The sequence below is a fragment of the Hemibagrus wyckioides genome, linkage group LG23, assembly GCF_019097595.1.
Source record: "Hemibagrus wyckioides isolate EC202008001 linkage group LG23, SWU_Hwy_1.0, whole genome shotgun sequence".
Taxonomy (NCBI): domain Eukaryota; kingdom Metazoa; phylum Chordata; class Actinopteri; order Siluriformes; family Bagridae; genus Hemibagrus; species Hemibagrus wyckioides.
The window spans coordinates 19,979,350-19,996,469 of record NC_080732.1 but is presented as its reverse complement, the minus strand read 5'-3'; the positions used below and the strand labels follow the sequence as shown (position 1 = coordinate 19,996,469).

General features: G+C 42.5%; 2 protein-coding genes across 3 annotated transcripts in view; both read right to left on the bottom strand.

The window, feature by feature from the left end:
* The window catches only part of dyrk1b (dual-specificity tyrosine-(Y)-phosphorylation regulated kinase 1B), a 46,649-nt gene extending 37,376 nt beyond the window's left edge, over window positions 1–9,273 (bottom strand). For both annotated transcript variants that reach the window (XM_058377019.1, XM_058377022.1), the window contains exon 1: window positions 8,432–9,273. The gene's annotated coding sequence lies outside the window, so the exon portion shown is untranslated. The remainder of the gene's footprint in view (window positions 1–8,431) is intronic.
* Window positions 9,274–13,841: 4,568 nt separating this feature from the next.
* Window positions 13,842–17,120, bottom strand: part of alkbh8 (alkB homolog 8, tRNA methyltransferase) — a 10,846-nt gene continuing 7,567 nt past the window's right edge. Inside the window, exons 9-11 of the mRNA XM_058377023.1 lie at window positions 15,046–15,302; window positions 14,783–14,932; window positions 13,842–14,608 (exon numbers count right to left, since the gene is read on the bottom strand). Coding sequence (XP_058233006.1) covers window positions 14,084–14,608; window positions 14,783–14,932; window positions 15,046–15,302 — 932 coding nt within the window. The 3' untranslated portion in view covers window positions 13,842–14,083. The remainder of the gene's footprint in view (window positions 14,609–14,782; window positions 14,933–15,045; window positions 15,303–17,120) is intronic.

The window sequence follows — 17,120 nt, the reverse complement described above, 5'->3', positions numbered from 1 at the left end:
TGTACACTTGTGAGTGTGTGTACTTGTGAGTGTGTGTACTTGTGAGTGTGTAGTTGTGAGTGTGTGTACTTGCGAGTGTGTACTTGTGAGTGTGTACTTGTGAGTGTGTACACTTGTGAGTGTGTGTACTTGTGAGTGTGTACTTGTGAGTGTGTACTTGTGAGTGTGTAGTTGTGAGTGTGTGTACTTGCGAGTGTGTACTTGTGAGTGTGTAGTTGTGAGTGTGTACACTTGTGAGTGTGTGTACTTGTGAGTGTGTACTTGTGAGTGTGTACTTGCGAGTGTGTACTTGTGAGTGTGTAGTTGAGTGTGTACACTTGTGAGTGTGTGTACTTGTGAGTGTGTACTTGTGAGTGTGTAGTTGTGAGTGTGTGTACTTGCGAGTGTGTACTTGTGAGTGTGTAGTTGTGAGTGTGTAGTTGTGAGTGTGTAGTTGTGAGTGTGTAGTTGTGAGTGTGTGTACTTGTGAGTGTGTGTACTTGTGAGTGTGTAGTTGTGAGTGTGTGTACTTGCGAGTGTGTACACTTGTGTGTGTGTAGTTGTGAGTGTGTACACTTGTGTGTGTGTACTTGTGAGTGTGTACACTTGTGTGTGTGTACTTGTGAGTGTGTAGTTGTGAGTGTGTACTTGTGAGTGTGTAGTTGTGAGTGTGTGTACTTGCGAGTGTGTACTTGTGAGTGTGTACTTGTGAGTGTGTAGTTGTGAGTGTGTGTACTTGCGAGTGTGTACTTGTGAGTGTGTAGTTGTGAGTGTGTACACTTGTGTGTGTGTACTTGTGAGTGTGTACTTGTGAGTGTGTGTACTTGCGAGTGTGTACTTGTGAGTGTGTAGTTGTGAGTGTGTACACTTGTGAGTGTGTGTACTTGTGAGTGTGTAGTTGTGAGTGTGTGTACTTGTGAGTGTGTGTACTTGCGAGTGTGTACTTGTGAGTGTGTGTACTTGTGAGTGTGTAGTTGTGAGTGTGTGTAGTTGTGAGTGTGTACTTGTGAGTGTGTAGTTGTGAGTGTGTACTTGTGAGTGTGTGTAGTTGTGAGTGTGTAGTTGTGAGTGTGTGTACTTGTGAGTGTGTAGTTGTGAGTGTGTGTACTTGTGAGTGTGTAGTTGTGAGTGTGTGTAGTTGTGAGTGTGTACTTGTGAGTGTGTAGTTGTGAGTGTGTACTTGTGAGTGTGTGTACTTGTGAGTGTGTACTTGTGAGTGTGTGTACTTGTGAGTGTGTGTACTTGTGAGTGTGTACTTGTGAGTGTGTGTACTTGTGAGTGTGTAGTTGTGAGTGTGTGTACTTGTGAGTGTGTAGTTGTGAGTGTGTAGTTGTGAGTGTGTACTTGTGAGTGTGTAGTTGTGAGTGTGTGTACTTGTGAGTGTGTACTTGTGAGTGTGTACTTGTGAGTGTGTAGTTGTGAGTGTGTGTACTTGTGAGTGTGTACTTGTGAGTGTGTGTACTTGTGAGTGTGTGTACTTGTGAGTGTGTAGTTGTGAGTGTGTGTAGTTGTGAGTGTGTAGTTGTGAGTGTGTGTACTTGTGAGTGTGTACTTGTGAGTGTGTGTACTTGTGAGTGTGTGTACTTGTGAGTGTGTAGTTGTGAGTGTGTACTTGTGAGTGTGTAGTTGTGAGTGTGTAGTTGTGAGTGTGTGTACTTGTGAGTGTGTAGTTGTGAGTGTGTACTTGTGAGTGTGTAGTTGTGAGTGTGTGTACTTGTGAGTGTGTAGTTGTGAGTGTGTAGTTGTGAGTGTGTACTTGTGAGTGTGTAGTTGTGAGTGTGTAGTTGTGAGTGTGTGTACTTGTGAGTGTGTAGTTGTGAGTGTGTACTTTTGAGTGTGTAGTTGTGAGTGTGTGTAGTTGTGAGTGTGTAGTTGTGAGTGTGTGTAGTTGTGAGTGTGTAGTTGTGAGTGTGTGTACTTGTGAGTGTGTAGTTGTGAGTGTGTGTACTTGTGAGTGTGTACTTGTGAGTGTGTACTTGTGAGTGTGTACTTGTGAGTGTGTGTACTTGTGAGTGTGTACTTGTGAGTGTGTGTACTTGTGAGTGTGTAGTTGTGAGTGTGTACTTGTGAGTGTGTAGTTGTGAGTGTGTAGTTGTGAGTGTGTACTTGTGAGTGTGTAGTTGTGAGTGTGTACTTGTGAGTGTGTAGTTGTGAGTGTGTACTTGTGAGTGTGTGTAGTTGTGAGTGTGTAGTTGTGAGTGTGTACTTGTGAGTGTGTACTTGTGAGTGTATAGTTGTGAGTGTGTAGTTGTGAGTGTGTGTACTTGTGAGTGTGTGTAGTTGTGAGTGTGTAGTTGTGAGTGTGTGTAGTTGTGAGTGTGTAGTTGTGAGTGTGTAGTTGTGAGTGTGTGTACTTGTGAGTGTGCTGCAGTATGTAAGACTGGTTTGTTGTTTGGACTCACAGATACAGGACAGTTTGGACTATGACCGCAATTACATCAAAAATGCAGTAGAAAAATCTAAATCTAAATATATGTAAATAAATCACTGATCTTGGTTATGCACATAATCCTGTAAAACAATTCAAATGAGAACAATGATAATATTGTAGCCCTGTACAGGATTTAATCAAACTCTAAACAGCAGAAAACATAAAATCATAATCGTTCATGCAATTCCTTTTACCCAGAAGTCTCTGTGTCACATCCAGCTTCACTCTCCTTCACTGACCGTCTCACTGTTTCTGTTAAACCATTTCACTAAATCCAAATTACCCAGAATTCCCTGCGAGCATCTGTTCTTACACTCAGTCTAAAAGGTCCTGTCTGTCTCTCCTCTAGTCTTTATCTGCACTTCCTTTCTTTCTGTTTGTCTATCTCTCTGTGTGAAACAGGTCAGCTGAGTGAGAACCAGCACCAAGGAGAGCAACCACACACACGCGCACACACGCGCACACACACACACACACACACACACACAGAAAGCTATAGAGAGAAAGTGAAAGTGAGACAGAAAGACAGATAAAGAGATAGAGAGGCAGAAAAAGAGAGAGAGAATAACACAGCAAGCACAGTGATGGAGAGACAAACAGAAAGAAACAGACAGAAAGACACCAAGCAGCAGACAGAGACAAACAGAAAGAAACAGACAGACAAAGAGACAGCCAGACAAAAAGACATAGAGACAGACAGAGAGATGCCAGACAGAGGACAGAGACAAACACAGAGACAGAAAGACAGACAGGAGCCAGAGGACAGAGATGAACAGAGAGATAGTAGACAGTCACAGAGAGTTAAACAGACAGGTAATAGGCAGACAGAGACAGATAGACAGAGACAGACAGACAGTTTCATCCCAAGTCAGAGTTTTGTAAATCAGCTAAATCTTCTTCCTTGAGAGTGTTTGCTGTCCTGACGCTGTTTGATGATGTCATCCAACAGAACAGCAGCTGATGGAAACACAGTCACTAACTATCATCATTTTCATGTACCCTTGATAGTGAACGGATTTGAGACACGACCAAAGGTTCAGCTCAATCTTTTTGTAATGTAAGTGATGCGGAGAGAGCAGTTAGCCTTTAGCATTCAGTGTTAGCACTCAACACTAGCCACATGTCCAGAACTTTTTCCAAACCACACGCTCTTCACTTCACACTAGAGCTGCGCGATTAATCGTTATTATCGATTAATTGGAATTAATGGTTTATGTCGATGTTGAAAAAGGAAAACCGATTTTACAATTTCACTTTGGTTTGGCACAGTGAGCTTCCGTAGTTTTGCAACGCCCCCTCCAGCACCCCCGTGATTCACACCTGGGGAATACACAATACAACATGGCGTGCTCTGACGAAACCAATGAGCTTGTTTCCAAGAGAGGCGCGGTTTCTTCGTTCGTATGGAAATGGTTCGGGTTTGCAACTTCAGACGTCGAACAAGCCAAAGCCCGCTGTAACATTTGTCTGAAGTTTGTGGCAACTAAAGGAAGCAGCACTAATTTATTCCAGCACCTCAAACAGAAGCAGGTTGTTGAATGGGAGGTGTGTTTGGTGCTGTGAGCTAAACAAGACAGCGGCAGCCCCAAAACCCCGGCTAAAAACCAGGTAAAAATAGCGGACACGTTTTCCCACTGTATCCCACATGATAAGCAGGGACCTCCATGGAAAGATATTACTGATGTTTCAGACATTGTGCCCATATACACAGCTGTAAAGTGCTGTTTGGTTTTATTTAGCAGGTAAATCGCATGTTCAACTGCTTTATAACAATGTTTTTCTTCAAGGAATTTTTTTTTCAGGTGACAACTATTTATTTTATAAAAAGTGATTTAAGTTAAGTCTGCAGTTTAAACTTTACAAATCCCTCATATTTTGTTATATTACTTATTTTGCTAGAATAACCAGAACTTGTAAAGACTGGTGAAAGTTTGCACATCCCAAAAAAAGGTTATGTTGTTGTATTGATTATTGTTTTCCTAAATAACAAGAGAACTTGGACTTTGCACTTTTAGTCCAAATAAGCAGTTCATATTTTAAGGAAAATAATCATTTTAAAATCGAAAATTGAATTTTGTCTAAAAAATCGGAGATTCAATTTATAGGACATATCACCGAGCTCAACTTCACACACACCGCTAGCGCACCTGAAATGCTAATGCTAACAGAGACTGACCGCATGCTAAGCGAAGAGCTGTATGAACTCAACTGTAGGATGCTAATCATGCTATCATTCAGGTTAGACTTCCTGTGGTGCATGAAGTATTAGCACCCTCTCTACCATGTCCATCAGTTTATTCTTAGTACAGTGAGTACTGATGTACGTGTGTGTGTGTGTGTGAGATTAGTCAGAAATGTAGCAGGCTGTTTGGTGATGCTTTGACATTTCTTTGGTTCTCATAAAGACTATTTTATCTTTTTTGTTTTGTATTTTTGTTTTTTTTTGTAATTTAATTTTTTATTCTTTTTTTATTAATCACCTGCTAATAAACAGTTAATACATTTACATTCTTATCAATCTATTTCTCATCCATCATAAATTGTATTACACATGTTTTTGATCAATTATCCCGTTACGACATACTTATTATTTATCCGAAATATATATATATATCAGAAAAGATTTTGAGCTTCAGAAACCTGGCTTCATCAATCAAGCTTTAGCTCTGTCACCTAAACACACTTTACCAGTGGTGTTTTTTTTTTGTTTTTTACGTTTTTCCCTCTGTGTTTTGGCCTTCTGTAATTTTAGGTCAAGCTTTTAGAACCTGTCCACTGCATGTACTTCACATCTTATGAACAACTGCTGATTAGGTAACTTTAGAACTGGAGTGACCAAGTGATTCGCTTCAGAATAACCTCAACTACAGCAGTGAATCAGTCATGACATGTGTTTTGAGTTTGCTGCGTTTTATTGTAGGTTACTGTTAATTATTATTATTATTAAACTGAGCTAAGGACTGACGTGTTTTCTCAAGGTCTAGACCAAATAAAACATTTTTTTTTTCATTCTTCATTGTTGCTGCATTTACGATTATGAATGAAAGATTTTTAGGTGTGTGTTGTCAGCTGTACACACTCCTCAAGCTTTTCAGCATCTACATTTTAACACCAAAACAAACTACAAAGAAAAAGAAGCAAAGGAATCGATTTCACTCCAATTGAGAATGGACAATCGCGTTAATCAGCGCGAAAGCGCTCTAAAGCGTTCTAGGGACACTCAAATAAAACATATCCTAAACTTTTATGATTCCAGATCAGTATATAAGGACAGTCTCCTTGGCCCTGGGTTCAGTGTATCAGCAAGGTCAGATTTGTGTCAGATTAATCAACACGCACAGACACCATGGTTAAATCTGTACCGCTGACCAACACTGAACACTCATGATGTTATGAGTAGCATTAGCGAGCTAGCTTGTTGGTGGTTTTCCAGCTTCTGATGATGAGACAGAGCAAACAGAAGACACACCTTCATGGAGGCGTTTGTGTGTTTTTTGTCCACTCACACGTTTAGGGCGGTCACTTTTTTTGAAAAATCAGGTTTGAAACAATTTAAATCACGCAATCCATTCGAATATGTCCGAATAAAATCCTCCCCGCTCCATCAAAAAAGGCGAGCGCAACACAGACATTCTTCTCAGTAATATAACGCCCTGGCAGTGTGCATGGTGCTGCTCGGCTCTTCTGTGGCTGGTTGTGGTGGTAAATCAGTAGGTGAGGCTGAAGATGTCTGAGACAGCTGCCTTTCAGCCTTATCTTTGACCGCAACTTTGGTGTCTACGGTGTAGCACCCAAAACACTTTCACACGCTGCTTTGTTTGATGATTTTGGGTCGTCATCGTCCACTCAAGGCGGTTCCACCACTCGCTTCCATTTTCGTATCATTAGCTTCATTTACTGATGGGTGAAGAGAGCATTTGTACCTTTTAGAGCGCCTACTGCAGGATCAGATGCGAAACAACAAAATTAAAATTAAAATGTCTAATTTGCTTAGGCTGTACATTAATATGGGGGAATTATAGTTCGAATATGAATTATACGCATCACGTTCAAACAGAATATGGATTAAAACGTGACAGATCTACACACTTTATAACTCAAAAACGTACAGGTAGAAAATGATGAAACTTCCCATTTCTAAGTTAAGCTGACCGCAGCGTTCTCTCTGACCTCTCCTGATTTTAACAGAGCTCAGATCACACAAATATGGATGAAGCGTGTTCTAAACACTGCTATACACACAGCGACTTCTCCAACAGCTAGCTCATTAATGCCGAAGCGCACTAATGAATTTTTACTTTAAGCAGAAAGAGAAATAAAGACAATATTAACATTTATGAACTACGTAGAGTTTTACAGTCACCTCAACATTTTGACCACTCCTATGATTCAGAACCTCAAAAAGGTGAACCAGGCCACGCCCACAAGTGGCATACAGTGTGTGACATCAAGATCTTCGCCACGTAATGAGGATTTTTATCTCCGCTTATATCGTGTCTCAGCGCCATCTAAAATCAGCTTTATATTATCATTAGCACCTCGCTAACCTAACAGCCTGCTAGCTGGCCTGCTAATTAGTGAGCGCACCCTAGACTTCAAATTCAGACAGAGGACACCAAGACACGAAACATCACATCTGACCTCCAGCTCCACGTTCCTTACACACTTGTCATTAATACCTAGTCGCGAGACACGGTGCATTATGGGTAACACCGAGAATCACGTCGTATGAACATGAGGAGGTCAGAATTCTGTGGATCCTGCGCGTTCTAGCATTTGGGACGAAGCCTTAAAATGGCCGGCGTTCCGTTAGGGACACTAAGTAGGGATGAAGTGTAGCATTTGGGATGGGAGCGAAAGACTTGTACACCCTATCTAGTGCACTAGAACCAAGACTGAATCCATTTTGAACCGGCGTTGTAGTTGAGCAGAGCCTTGCAGTGGGGTGTAGGCACATCACACACACACACGCACGCACACACATACACACACACACACACACACACACTACACCAAATTACACTCTTATTACCATTTTATAACGGTGGACCAACTATTTTTCCACACATGTGCATGAATGAGTGTTGGGCTGCAGAGGAAATAATATTTATGATAAAAATGCTGAAAAAATGCAACAAGCCGATGCAATGTGATGGATGACATGCAACACTGCAGCTTTACATGAGAAAGAGAGAGAGAGTGTGTGTGTGTGTGTTCGTATCAAGAGGGTTTAATCCCTGAAAAAATATTGGATGGAATAAAAATGTGACAAGTCATAAATGTTAATAATAAAATGTTCTTATTGTTAATAGATAAAGCATCATCATGATGGGGATTTTGTGCATGCAATATGCACGCTGCTCACACACACACACTTGTGATAGATTTTTAATAATCAGACCACAGTTACATGTGAGACATGATGCAAAATGCGTCCGATAACGAAGCCGGATCATTGCACTCATCTCCAGTGTCCAGATGTAGGCTGGAATCACCTGAATACCTGCTGCTGCACTGCATCTCAGCTGCATCCTGACCCACATCTCAGCGCTTCCACTGATATTAACATGCAAAAAGATGCATGATTTCAGTGCATTTCTGATTGTAAGGCATTTAAAGGAAAGCAGCTCCTCACTGACCGGCCTGTACATTGCCATCCTCATCATCCTCATCATCATCACATGCATGGAGACGGACAGCAGTGCTGGTGCTGCAGTGCACATGTAGGCTGTAAAATGGGTGTGTTAGAGGAGCAAACACACTGAAATGAGGAGTGTAAATGAGCAGGGTGTGAAACACAGGGGTGAAGCATGTATACACGTGAATACCACACGGAGATTTCACGTTATTCGGTGCATTTGGTTTGGGGAGGTGACGTGCAGAGGAGAGGTAACGATGCAGAGGGCAAGATGGCTCAAAAAGGCACATATCATATCAATGTCACACTACAATATATATATATATATATATATATATATATATATATACATACACACGTGTGTGTGTGTGCTGAGATCATACCTCAGGCGGCGGCGGTTCGTTCCCAGGTTCCCGAAGCGGCGGCAGCAGCAGCAGCCATTAGTAGCGGCGTTCGATCTGCTCGCCTCCGTCCTAAACCTCCACAGAAACCCCGCGGAAAACCGGCCGAAAAATCGGGACCCCCCTCCCCCCCGGTACCGACACCCCTCTCACGGGTGAGACTGGTTATCAATGTTCTTGCTTTGAAAATAATACTTTTTAAAAAAGTAACCCAAAATGATCTTTTCTCTACGAAAGAAAATCCTCGGTCGGATCCCTGGCTCAGGAGGCGAGTCCCGGCTGCAGTCGCTGAGGTAAAAAAGCTCGAGTCCGAAATAACACAGTTAGTCCCCGGTTTTCTTTGCTAGCCGCTGCCTTTTTTCTCTCTTTTATCCCCCCAAAAGCTGAGATAAATGTACAATTACGGGGACACTTGTCTTCGATTTCCGTCTGTTTTTTTCCTCCTGTGGTGGTGGTGGTGATCTTCGTTTCCCCTCCAGAGAGACAAATCTTGTGGCTCTTCCTCCGCTGGCTAGCTTTCTCCGGCTAAGCTAGTTTGCATTGCCTGCCATCGGTTTGCCATTGGTCTGATTGTTGCCTGTTGTGGTGCAGCCTGAGGTGGGTAGAGGAGGGGGGAAGCGGGGTTCAACCGGTAAAGAAGATTTAAATTTAGAAAACAAAAATGAAAACGAATAAAAAATGAAAAACCGGGATTATTTCCGTGTCGCACCGCTTAGCTACAATTAGCGATGTGCATTCGCTATAAGGGAAAAGCCCCCCCCTCTCCGCTGCCCGTTAATCTCGATCACTCCGCGACTGGCTCTCCGCGCCACCGACACCTCGAGCGCGCACACACCGCTCTAGAGCGCGTGCCCGCGCGCACACACCGCTCTAGAGCGCGTGCCCGCGCGCACCCAGGCTCGTTCACGCCACCACACACTTCGCTTTGACTCTCCACACAAAATGGCCGCCCAAACAAACCCGAGTGGCGCGTTCACAAACTAACACCGCTCTCAGTTCCTGAAGAGTCCATAAATAACTTAGAACAGGGCTTTTCCGCGTTAAAAAACATTCAAACAGACCCGGGATAAAGTTTAATGATTTAACACTGACCGATTAATAAGTATTTACGTCAAACTTTACTTTCTGTTTAGTTGTGTAATGATACACTTAGATTAATGTGTACAGGAAATATTACATTTATAAAGCATTTTTCAAAACACACTTTTATTATAATAAGTTCATTATTTGACATTTCACAATATAAAATGTAGGTTTTTGTGTGAATTTGTGTGTGAATTTGGATCATAAGTGTGTGTATTTAGGTGTTCTTCAGAATTGGGTTCTACACAGACTCTCAGAGAAATAAATCAACATTTCCAGCCATTTAGAACCGAGATAAACAGGATGATGATGTTATTATGTGGAATATTATGTAAATGCATGAATAAAGATCAAATGTTATTAATCTATTGATTTGTAATACAGCAGAAAATATAAAAGATAATCTATAAAAAGGGGGAAAAAACTAGAGTAATGTGTGGATGTAAAGGAACAACTACAGAAGATAGGTGTAGTGAAGAACAGCAAAATACAGCAAAGTGTATTTAATGCTGTAAATCTGTACGACACAATCAGAGAAATGTGCAATAATAATGTAAATATATAATAAATAATGTACTGTAGTCAGGCGAGTGTATACTACAGTGCAGAAGATAAAACATCATGTGACTGGTGCAGATCCAGACAGATATACAGAAGGAAACCAGTATAAATCTCACACTGGAAGCAACGCTAGAGCTTTATGCTGACAAAAAAGTGGCATAAAGTGCAGATATTATTAAATATGTAAAAGATAACTAAAGGCTATATGTAGCTTATTAATATATATAACTACAAGCTTGTGTAGAGGAGTTTAAAATATATTACAGTATACTCGTGGGAGAAAGTGGAACTGTTTTATACTGAAAGGTGAGACATGATCACCCAAAAAGACTTTTTAATATTTCACGTTAAAAAAAGTCATTTTGGGTTTAAAAGAAAGTAGAATCAGCCTCATTGATAAGGAGTATTTATTCGTAGGGATGTTAAAGGGTCAGGTGATGTCATCTGATGAGACTTTTCTTGAAAATAAATAAATAAATACAAACAAGCCAGAGCCACATCTGTGTAGAAAATTGTTTAAACAAGATATAAGGCAGCTGTTTCATATAGAAACGAACAGAAATAAAATGTCCAGGTAGAAATAAATTAGACTCTGGAACTCCAGAACCCTGTAAGAGTTCTCCTGAGGGCTCCAGAGCCCTGTAGAGCAGAACCTCTCTACAGAACCCGAAGGGAGCGATGACTGCTTTATTATAGACCCCGCCCACAATGATGTCATGCTTTAAACGTCATACCTACGTGTTAATTGATTGGACAATGTTTGTGAATATGATTGATTAACCAATCAGATTACAGGAGGCGGGATGGTGTCCGAATATTTTTAGTGATGAATTATGAAAAATGTTCATGTCATTTATTTATTCTTAATAAGAGTGCGGGTTTTATACAATCATAACATGTTTTAAATTGTTTGACTCCTAATTATAATTGTGTGTGTGTTTTGGGTTTGTCCCAGGTCAGAGGAATTGACCCGCTTCATCACTCATGAAGTTATTCTTTATCAGAAATGTTGTGAAAATGATGTGTTGGTTATTAATCAGTTTATCAAACCTAGCCTTTAGCTTTCTAAACTAAATAATAGTTTATAATGTAAATAATAGTTCTGAACCTTTGGGTTTTTAAATGTTTTTTCTAATCTCTTACTTAAACTTCATGTATGGCCACTTTGTGTTGTTATTACAAAATAATAGTTAACTAAATCATTCAGTTCTTTAACTTTACCCTTTTTTCATCCTGAATGTTTTGGTCAGTTTCTATAAAGTGCACTCTAAACACTGTCCAGTTCACTGTGGTTTAGGGTCAGAAACACTTTTTGACAGAGCCACTTCACAGCGACTCAAAATGGCGGTGAATGATCAATTAATCAGTCCATAAACCTAGGTCTCTGTCTCTCTCTCTCGCTCTCTCTCTCTCTCTCTCTCTCTCTCTCTCTCTCTCTCTCTGTAATTTATTTAAATATGATCATTTTGAAGAAAAAGAAAAGTAAAAAAAGTGTAGAAAATTAGAAGAGCACAAAAAAATCCATGTTAAGCCCGTCTCATGTTTTTTGTTAATGCATTCATAAAAGTTAAAAAATGAAACAAATTACTGCCTATAAATTATTAGAATTTAAAGGCAGTGCTTTCGCCCTATGTGCGCTGGGATAGGCTCCAGCAGACCCCCGTGACCCTAGGAGTCCTAGGAATAAGCGGGTATAGACAATGAATGAATGAATAAAGGCAGCGTCCTTTTTCCTCATTAGTGTTTGAAACTTTCTGACTGCATATTTATTACCATTCATGGGCTGTATATATTTATTTATTTATTTAATTTAAATTTTTATGTGAAAAAATATAATTATATTTTATGATTTTATAAATTATAAAAACACAAGACAAGAAGTTATTTTTATTGACATTTCAACCACATGAAGCTGAAGAGTGAAATAAACCAGAGTTCCTCCTCCAGGATCCTAGAGACAGGTACACTCACACAGTTCCACATTAAAGAACACAGGATTTTTCCTTTATATCTCTGTAAAGGAATGAGTGTGTGTGTGTGTGTGCCCTGTGATGGGTTGGCACTCCCTCCAGGGTGTATCCTGCCTTGATGCCCAATGACTCCTGAGAGGCTCCCCATGACCCAAGGATAGATCAGATAAGCGCTACAGACAATGAAATGAAATGAAGAAAAAAAAATCTCTGTGAAGCATTTAAAAATAAAAAAGAATGATCACACTAATTGAATTCAATAACAGATTAGTTTTTTGCACATGGATATAAATCAGTGTGTAGATTGATCTTGACATGCCACATTTCTCACGAAGGGTTTCTCTTTCATTAAAATTGACATTTCATTAAAATTCTGTCTTCTTTTTTTAATGAAGTAAACACTGACCACTTGACCACTATGACTTTCATAGTGAAAATAGAAAACTAAAAATAAAGTGTAAATGTTTTGGGAGACGAAGACCTTGGAAATCTGGGAATATCACAGATCTATATTTCTTTATTTTATTTTTTATTAATTCAGGTGAGATTAATTTCTGTTTTTATTTGTTTATTTTGAAGACTGAAGCGCAGAACAGCGACACGCAGCGGCGGGATGATGGAACAGCAGCGCAGACTTTTCCCTCCACACTGCAGTTTATTGAACACTTTATTTTAAACTCACTCACACACACCACCTTTACACCAGCTGTGTGTTCACACTCACATTCACACAACTGATCAGATATACAGCTTCCCGATTCAGTCCTAATTGATCATTTTGTTATTGTTTTATTGACTCCTTTCTTTTATCCTTTATTATAGGTTTAAATCAAATACAAGAAATTTTCTGAAGACAAAATGCTTCAAATCACTTTACACCTTTATACTTTTTTTTAACTGGGTAAGAAATGATGACTTTTAGAAACTGGAATAAAATTGGAATGAAACTGGTCTGTACTGAACAGTGTTTTTAAATGAATTATTTACACTGGATTACTTTCTTTAAAATTGTTTATTTCAGTGTAAATGTAGCTGATCTGCAGAACAACACATTACTGTTTTTATTTCTAATGAATTTTATTTTAAAACATAAACCAATAAACGCAATGAATTAAAGGTACTATTTATTATGCAAATATTTAAAAGTTCAATAATTTAATGAGAAGAATAAACAATTAAAGCAAATGTTGTGTCACAGAGTCATGTGTGTGTGTCACAGACTTGTGTGTATGTGTGTGTGTGTATGTGTGTGGTGTATGTCACAGAGTCATGTGTGTGTGTCACAGACTTGTGTGTATGTTGTGTGTGTGTGTATGTGTGTGGTGTATGTCACAGAGTCATGTGTGTGTGTCACAGACTTGTGTGTATGTGTGTGTGTGTATGTGTGTGGTGTATGTCACAGAGTCATGTGTGTGTGTCACAGACTTGTGTGTATGTTGTGTGTGTGTGTATGTGTGTGGTGTATGTCACAGAGTCATGTGTGTGTGTCACAGACTTGTGTGTATGTGTGTGTGTGTATGTGTGTGGTGTATGTCACAGAGTCATGTGTGTGTGTCACAGACTTGTGTGTATGTTGTGTGTGTGTGTATGTGTGTGGTGTATGTCACAGAGTCATGTGTGTGTGTCACAGACTTGTGTGTATGTGTGTGTGTGTATGTGTGTGGTGTATGTCACAGAGTCATGTGTGTGTGTCACAGACTTGTGTGTATGTTGTGTGTGTGTGTATGTGTGTGGTGTATGTCACAGAGTCATGTGTGTGTGTCACAGACTTGTGTGTATGTGTGTGTGTGTATGTGTGTGGTGTATGTCACAGAGTCATGTGTGTGTGTCACAGACTTGTGTGTATGTTGTGTGTGTGTGTGTGTGGTGTATGTCACAGAGTCGTGTGTATATGTTGTGTGTGTGTATGTTGTGTGTGTGTGTGTGTGTGGTGTATGTCACAGAGTCGTGTGTATATGTGTGTATATGTTGTGTGTGTGTGTGTGTGTGTGTATGTTGTGTATGTGTGTGTTGGTAGCCATTATGGTTGGTGTGTTTTCTGCAGGATGATGCACCAGTTGCCCTGGTCGTAGTAGCTGTGCTGTAGCTCCGCCCCTCTGACACACCCACACAGATCCTCCAGCTCTCCTCGCTGGAACACGTGATAGAAGCGGTGGAACACGGGACCGGGACTCGTCTTCAATTCAGCTTTCAGATGCCACGGGACAAGGAGGTCCTGAGACACAAACGCCGTGCGGTTGGTGTGAACGCTCAGTCTGGGCGGGGCTTCCTTCCCACAATTCTCCTCTGTGTCAGCTGGGTTTGAGCTCACTTTCCCAGCATGCACCTGCCTCACACTGGACTCGCTTTCGGTTTGTTCCTGGTCGTTCATGTGTTCAGCGGTCAGCTTGGACGTTTCTGGGTCCGTGTTCTGCGTCCTGTCAGTTTTGAGATATTTGGATTTTTGGTTCTTGTATTCCTGCTCCATCGCCCAGACGTAGATCAGGGCACGACCTCCGACCTTCAGCAGACGCACCAGCTCAGTGACGGCCGCCAGTCTCCTCTCCTACACACACACACACACACACACACACACCTCAAACTGACGCTGATGCTGAAGTACTGAATCACAGAGTCACTGAATCAGTGAGTCAGAGCTGTGTGGTGATGTGGGCAGTGCAGCGGGTCAGGGGCAGTTTCTCTCAGGGTTATTATGGGATGTTTTTGGCCGTTCACTGACCTGTGTGGAGAAGTGATGGATGACAGCGATGGAGATGACAGCGTCGAAGGCGGAGCTGCGCAGGGGGACGGACAGAGCGTCACACACCACCGAGGGGAAACCTCGCTCAGCGCAGATGGACACCAAGTTCATGCTGCGGTCACAGCCCAGCTAATGACCACAAACAACAACAATGACCTTTATTTATGTTACACGGTATATCACTAATGATATCTGTAATACACAGTAGTTGTGTGTGTGTGTGTGTGTGTGTGTGCTTGTACCGAAAACACCTGAGGGTTGATTCCCAGGTATTTGCCGTTACCACAGCCGATGTCGGCCACGATGGCGTCGCTCGGCAACGAGAGCAGGAAGTCGCGGACCCGTGGCCAGGGAGCGTGGCGAGTGCTGCTGAAGTGGGCGGAGATTTCCTCATAAACACGGTGAACATACTGCTCCTCTAAGTGGCATGCGTCGCTACGAGCAACCGGGAGACAAGGGGGGGAGGGGGGGCGCTGACTGTCACACACTGATGGGTACGCTGTAACACACACACACACACACAGTCATACACTCCTACAGCAGTCTGTTTGTGTGTATGTGTCTCACTGCAGTTGCAGGGTGTGTGTGTGTGAGTGTGTGTGTGTCTCACTGCAGTTGCAGGGTGTGTGTGTGTGAGTGTGTGTGTGTCTCACTGCAGTTGCAGGGTGTGTGAGTGTGTGTGTGTCTCACTGCAGTTGCAGGGTGTGTGTGTGTGAGTGTGTCTCACTGCAGTTTCAGGGTGTCTGTGTGTGAGTGTGAGTGTGTCTCACTGCAGTTGCAGGGTGTGTGAGTGTGTGTGTGTCTCACTGCAGTTGCAGGGTGTGTATGTGTGAGTGTGTGTGTGTCTCACTGCAGTTGCAGGGTGTGTGTGTGTGTCTCACCACAGTCACAGGGTGTGTGTGTGTGTCTCACCACAGTCACAGGGTGTGTGTGTGTGAGTGTGTGTGTGTCTCACTGCAGTTGCAGGGTGTGTGTGTGTCTCACTGGAGTTGCAGGGTGTGTATGTGTGAGTGTGTGTGTGTCTCACCACAGTCACAGGGTGTGTGTGTGTGTCTCACTGCAGTTGCAGGGTGTGTGTGTGTGAGTGTGTGTGTGTCTCACTGCAGTTGCAGGGTGTGTGTGTGTGAGTGTGTCTCACTGCAGTTGCAGGGTGTGTGTGTGTGTGTGTGTCTCACTGCAGTTGCAGGGTGTGTGTGTGTGAGTGTGTGTGTGTCTCACTGCAGTTGCAGGGTGTGTGTGTGTCTCACTGGAGTTGCAGGGTGTGTATGTGTGAGTGTGTGTGTGTGTCTCACCACAGTCACAGGGTGTGTGTGTGTGTCTCACTGCAGTTGCAGGGTGTGTGTGTGTGAGTGTGTGTGTGTCTCACTGCAGTTGCAGGGTGTGTGTGAGTGTGAGTGTGTCTCACTGCAGTTGCAGGGTGTGTGTGTGTGAGTGTGTGTGTGTCTCACTGCAGTTGCAGGGTGTGTGTGTGTGAGTGTGTGTGTGTCTCACTGCAGTTGCAGGGTGTGTGTGTGTCTCACTGGAGTTGCAGGGTGTGTATGTGTGAGTGTGTGTGTGTGTCTCACCACAGTCACAGGGTGTGTGTGTGTGTCTCACTGCAGTTGCAGGGTGTGTGTGTGTGAGTGTGTCTCACTGCAGTTGCAGGGTGTGTGTGTGTGAGTGTGTGTGTGTCTCACTGCAGTTGCAGGGTGTGTGTGTGTGAGTGTGTGTGTGTCTCACTGCAGTTGCAGGGTGTGTGTGTGTGAGTGTGTGTGTGTCTCACTGCAGTTGCAGGGTGTGTGTGTGTGAGTGTGTGTGTGTCTCACTGCAGTTGCAGGGTGTGTGTGTGTGAGTGTGTGTGTGTGTCTCACTGCAGTTGCAGGGTGTGTGTGTGTGTGTGTGTGTCTCACTGGAGTTGCAGGGTGTGTATGTGTGAGTGTGTGTGTGTGTCTCACCACAGTCACAGGGTGTGTGTGTGTGTCTCACTGCAGTTGCAGGGTGTGTGTGTGTGTCTCACCACAGTCACAGGGTGTGTGTGTGTGTCTCACTGCAGTTGCAGGGTGTGTGTGTGTGTCTCACCACAGTCACAGGGTGTGTGTGTGTGTCTCACTGCAGTTGCAGGGTGTGTGTGTGTGTCTCACCACAGTCACAGGGTGTGTGTGTGTGTCTCACTGCAGTTGCAGGGTGTGTGTGTGTGTCTCACTGCAGTTGCAGGGTGTGTGTGTGTGTCTCACTGCAGTTGCAGGGTGTGTGTGTGTGTCTCACCACAGTCACAGGGTGTGTGTCTCACTGCAGTTGCAGGGTGTGTGTGTGTCTCACCACAGTCACAGGGTGTGTG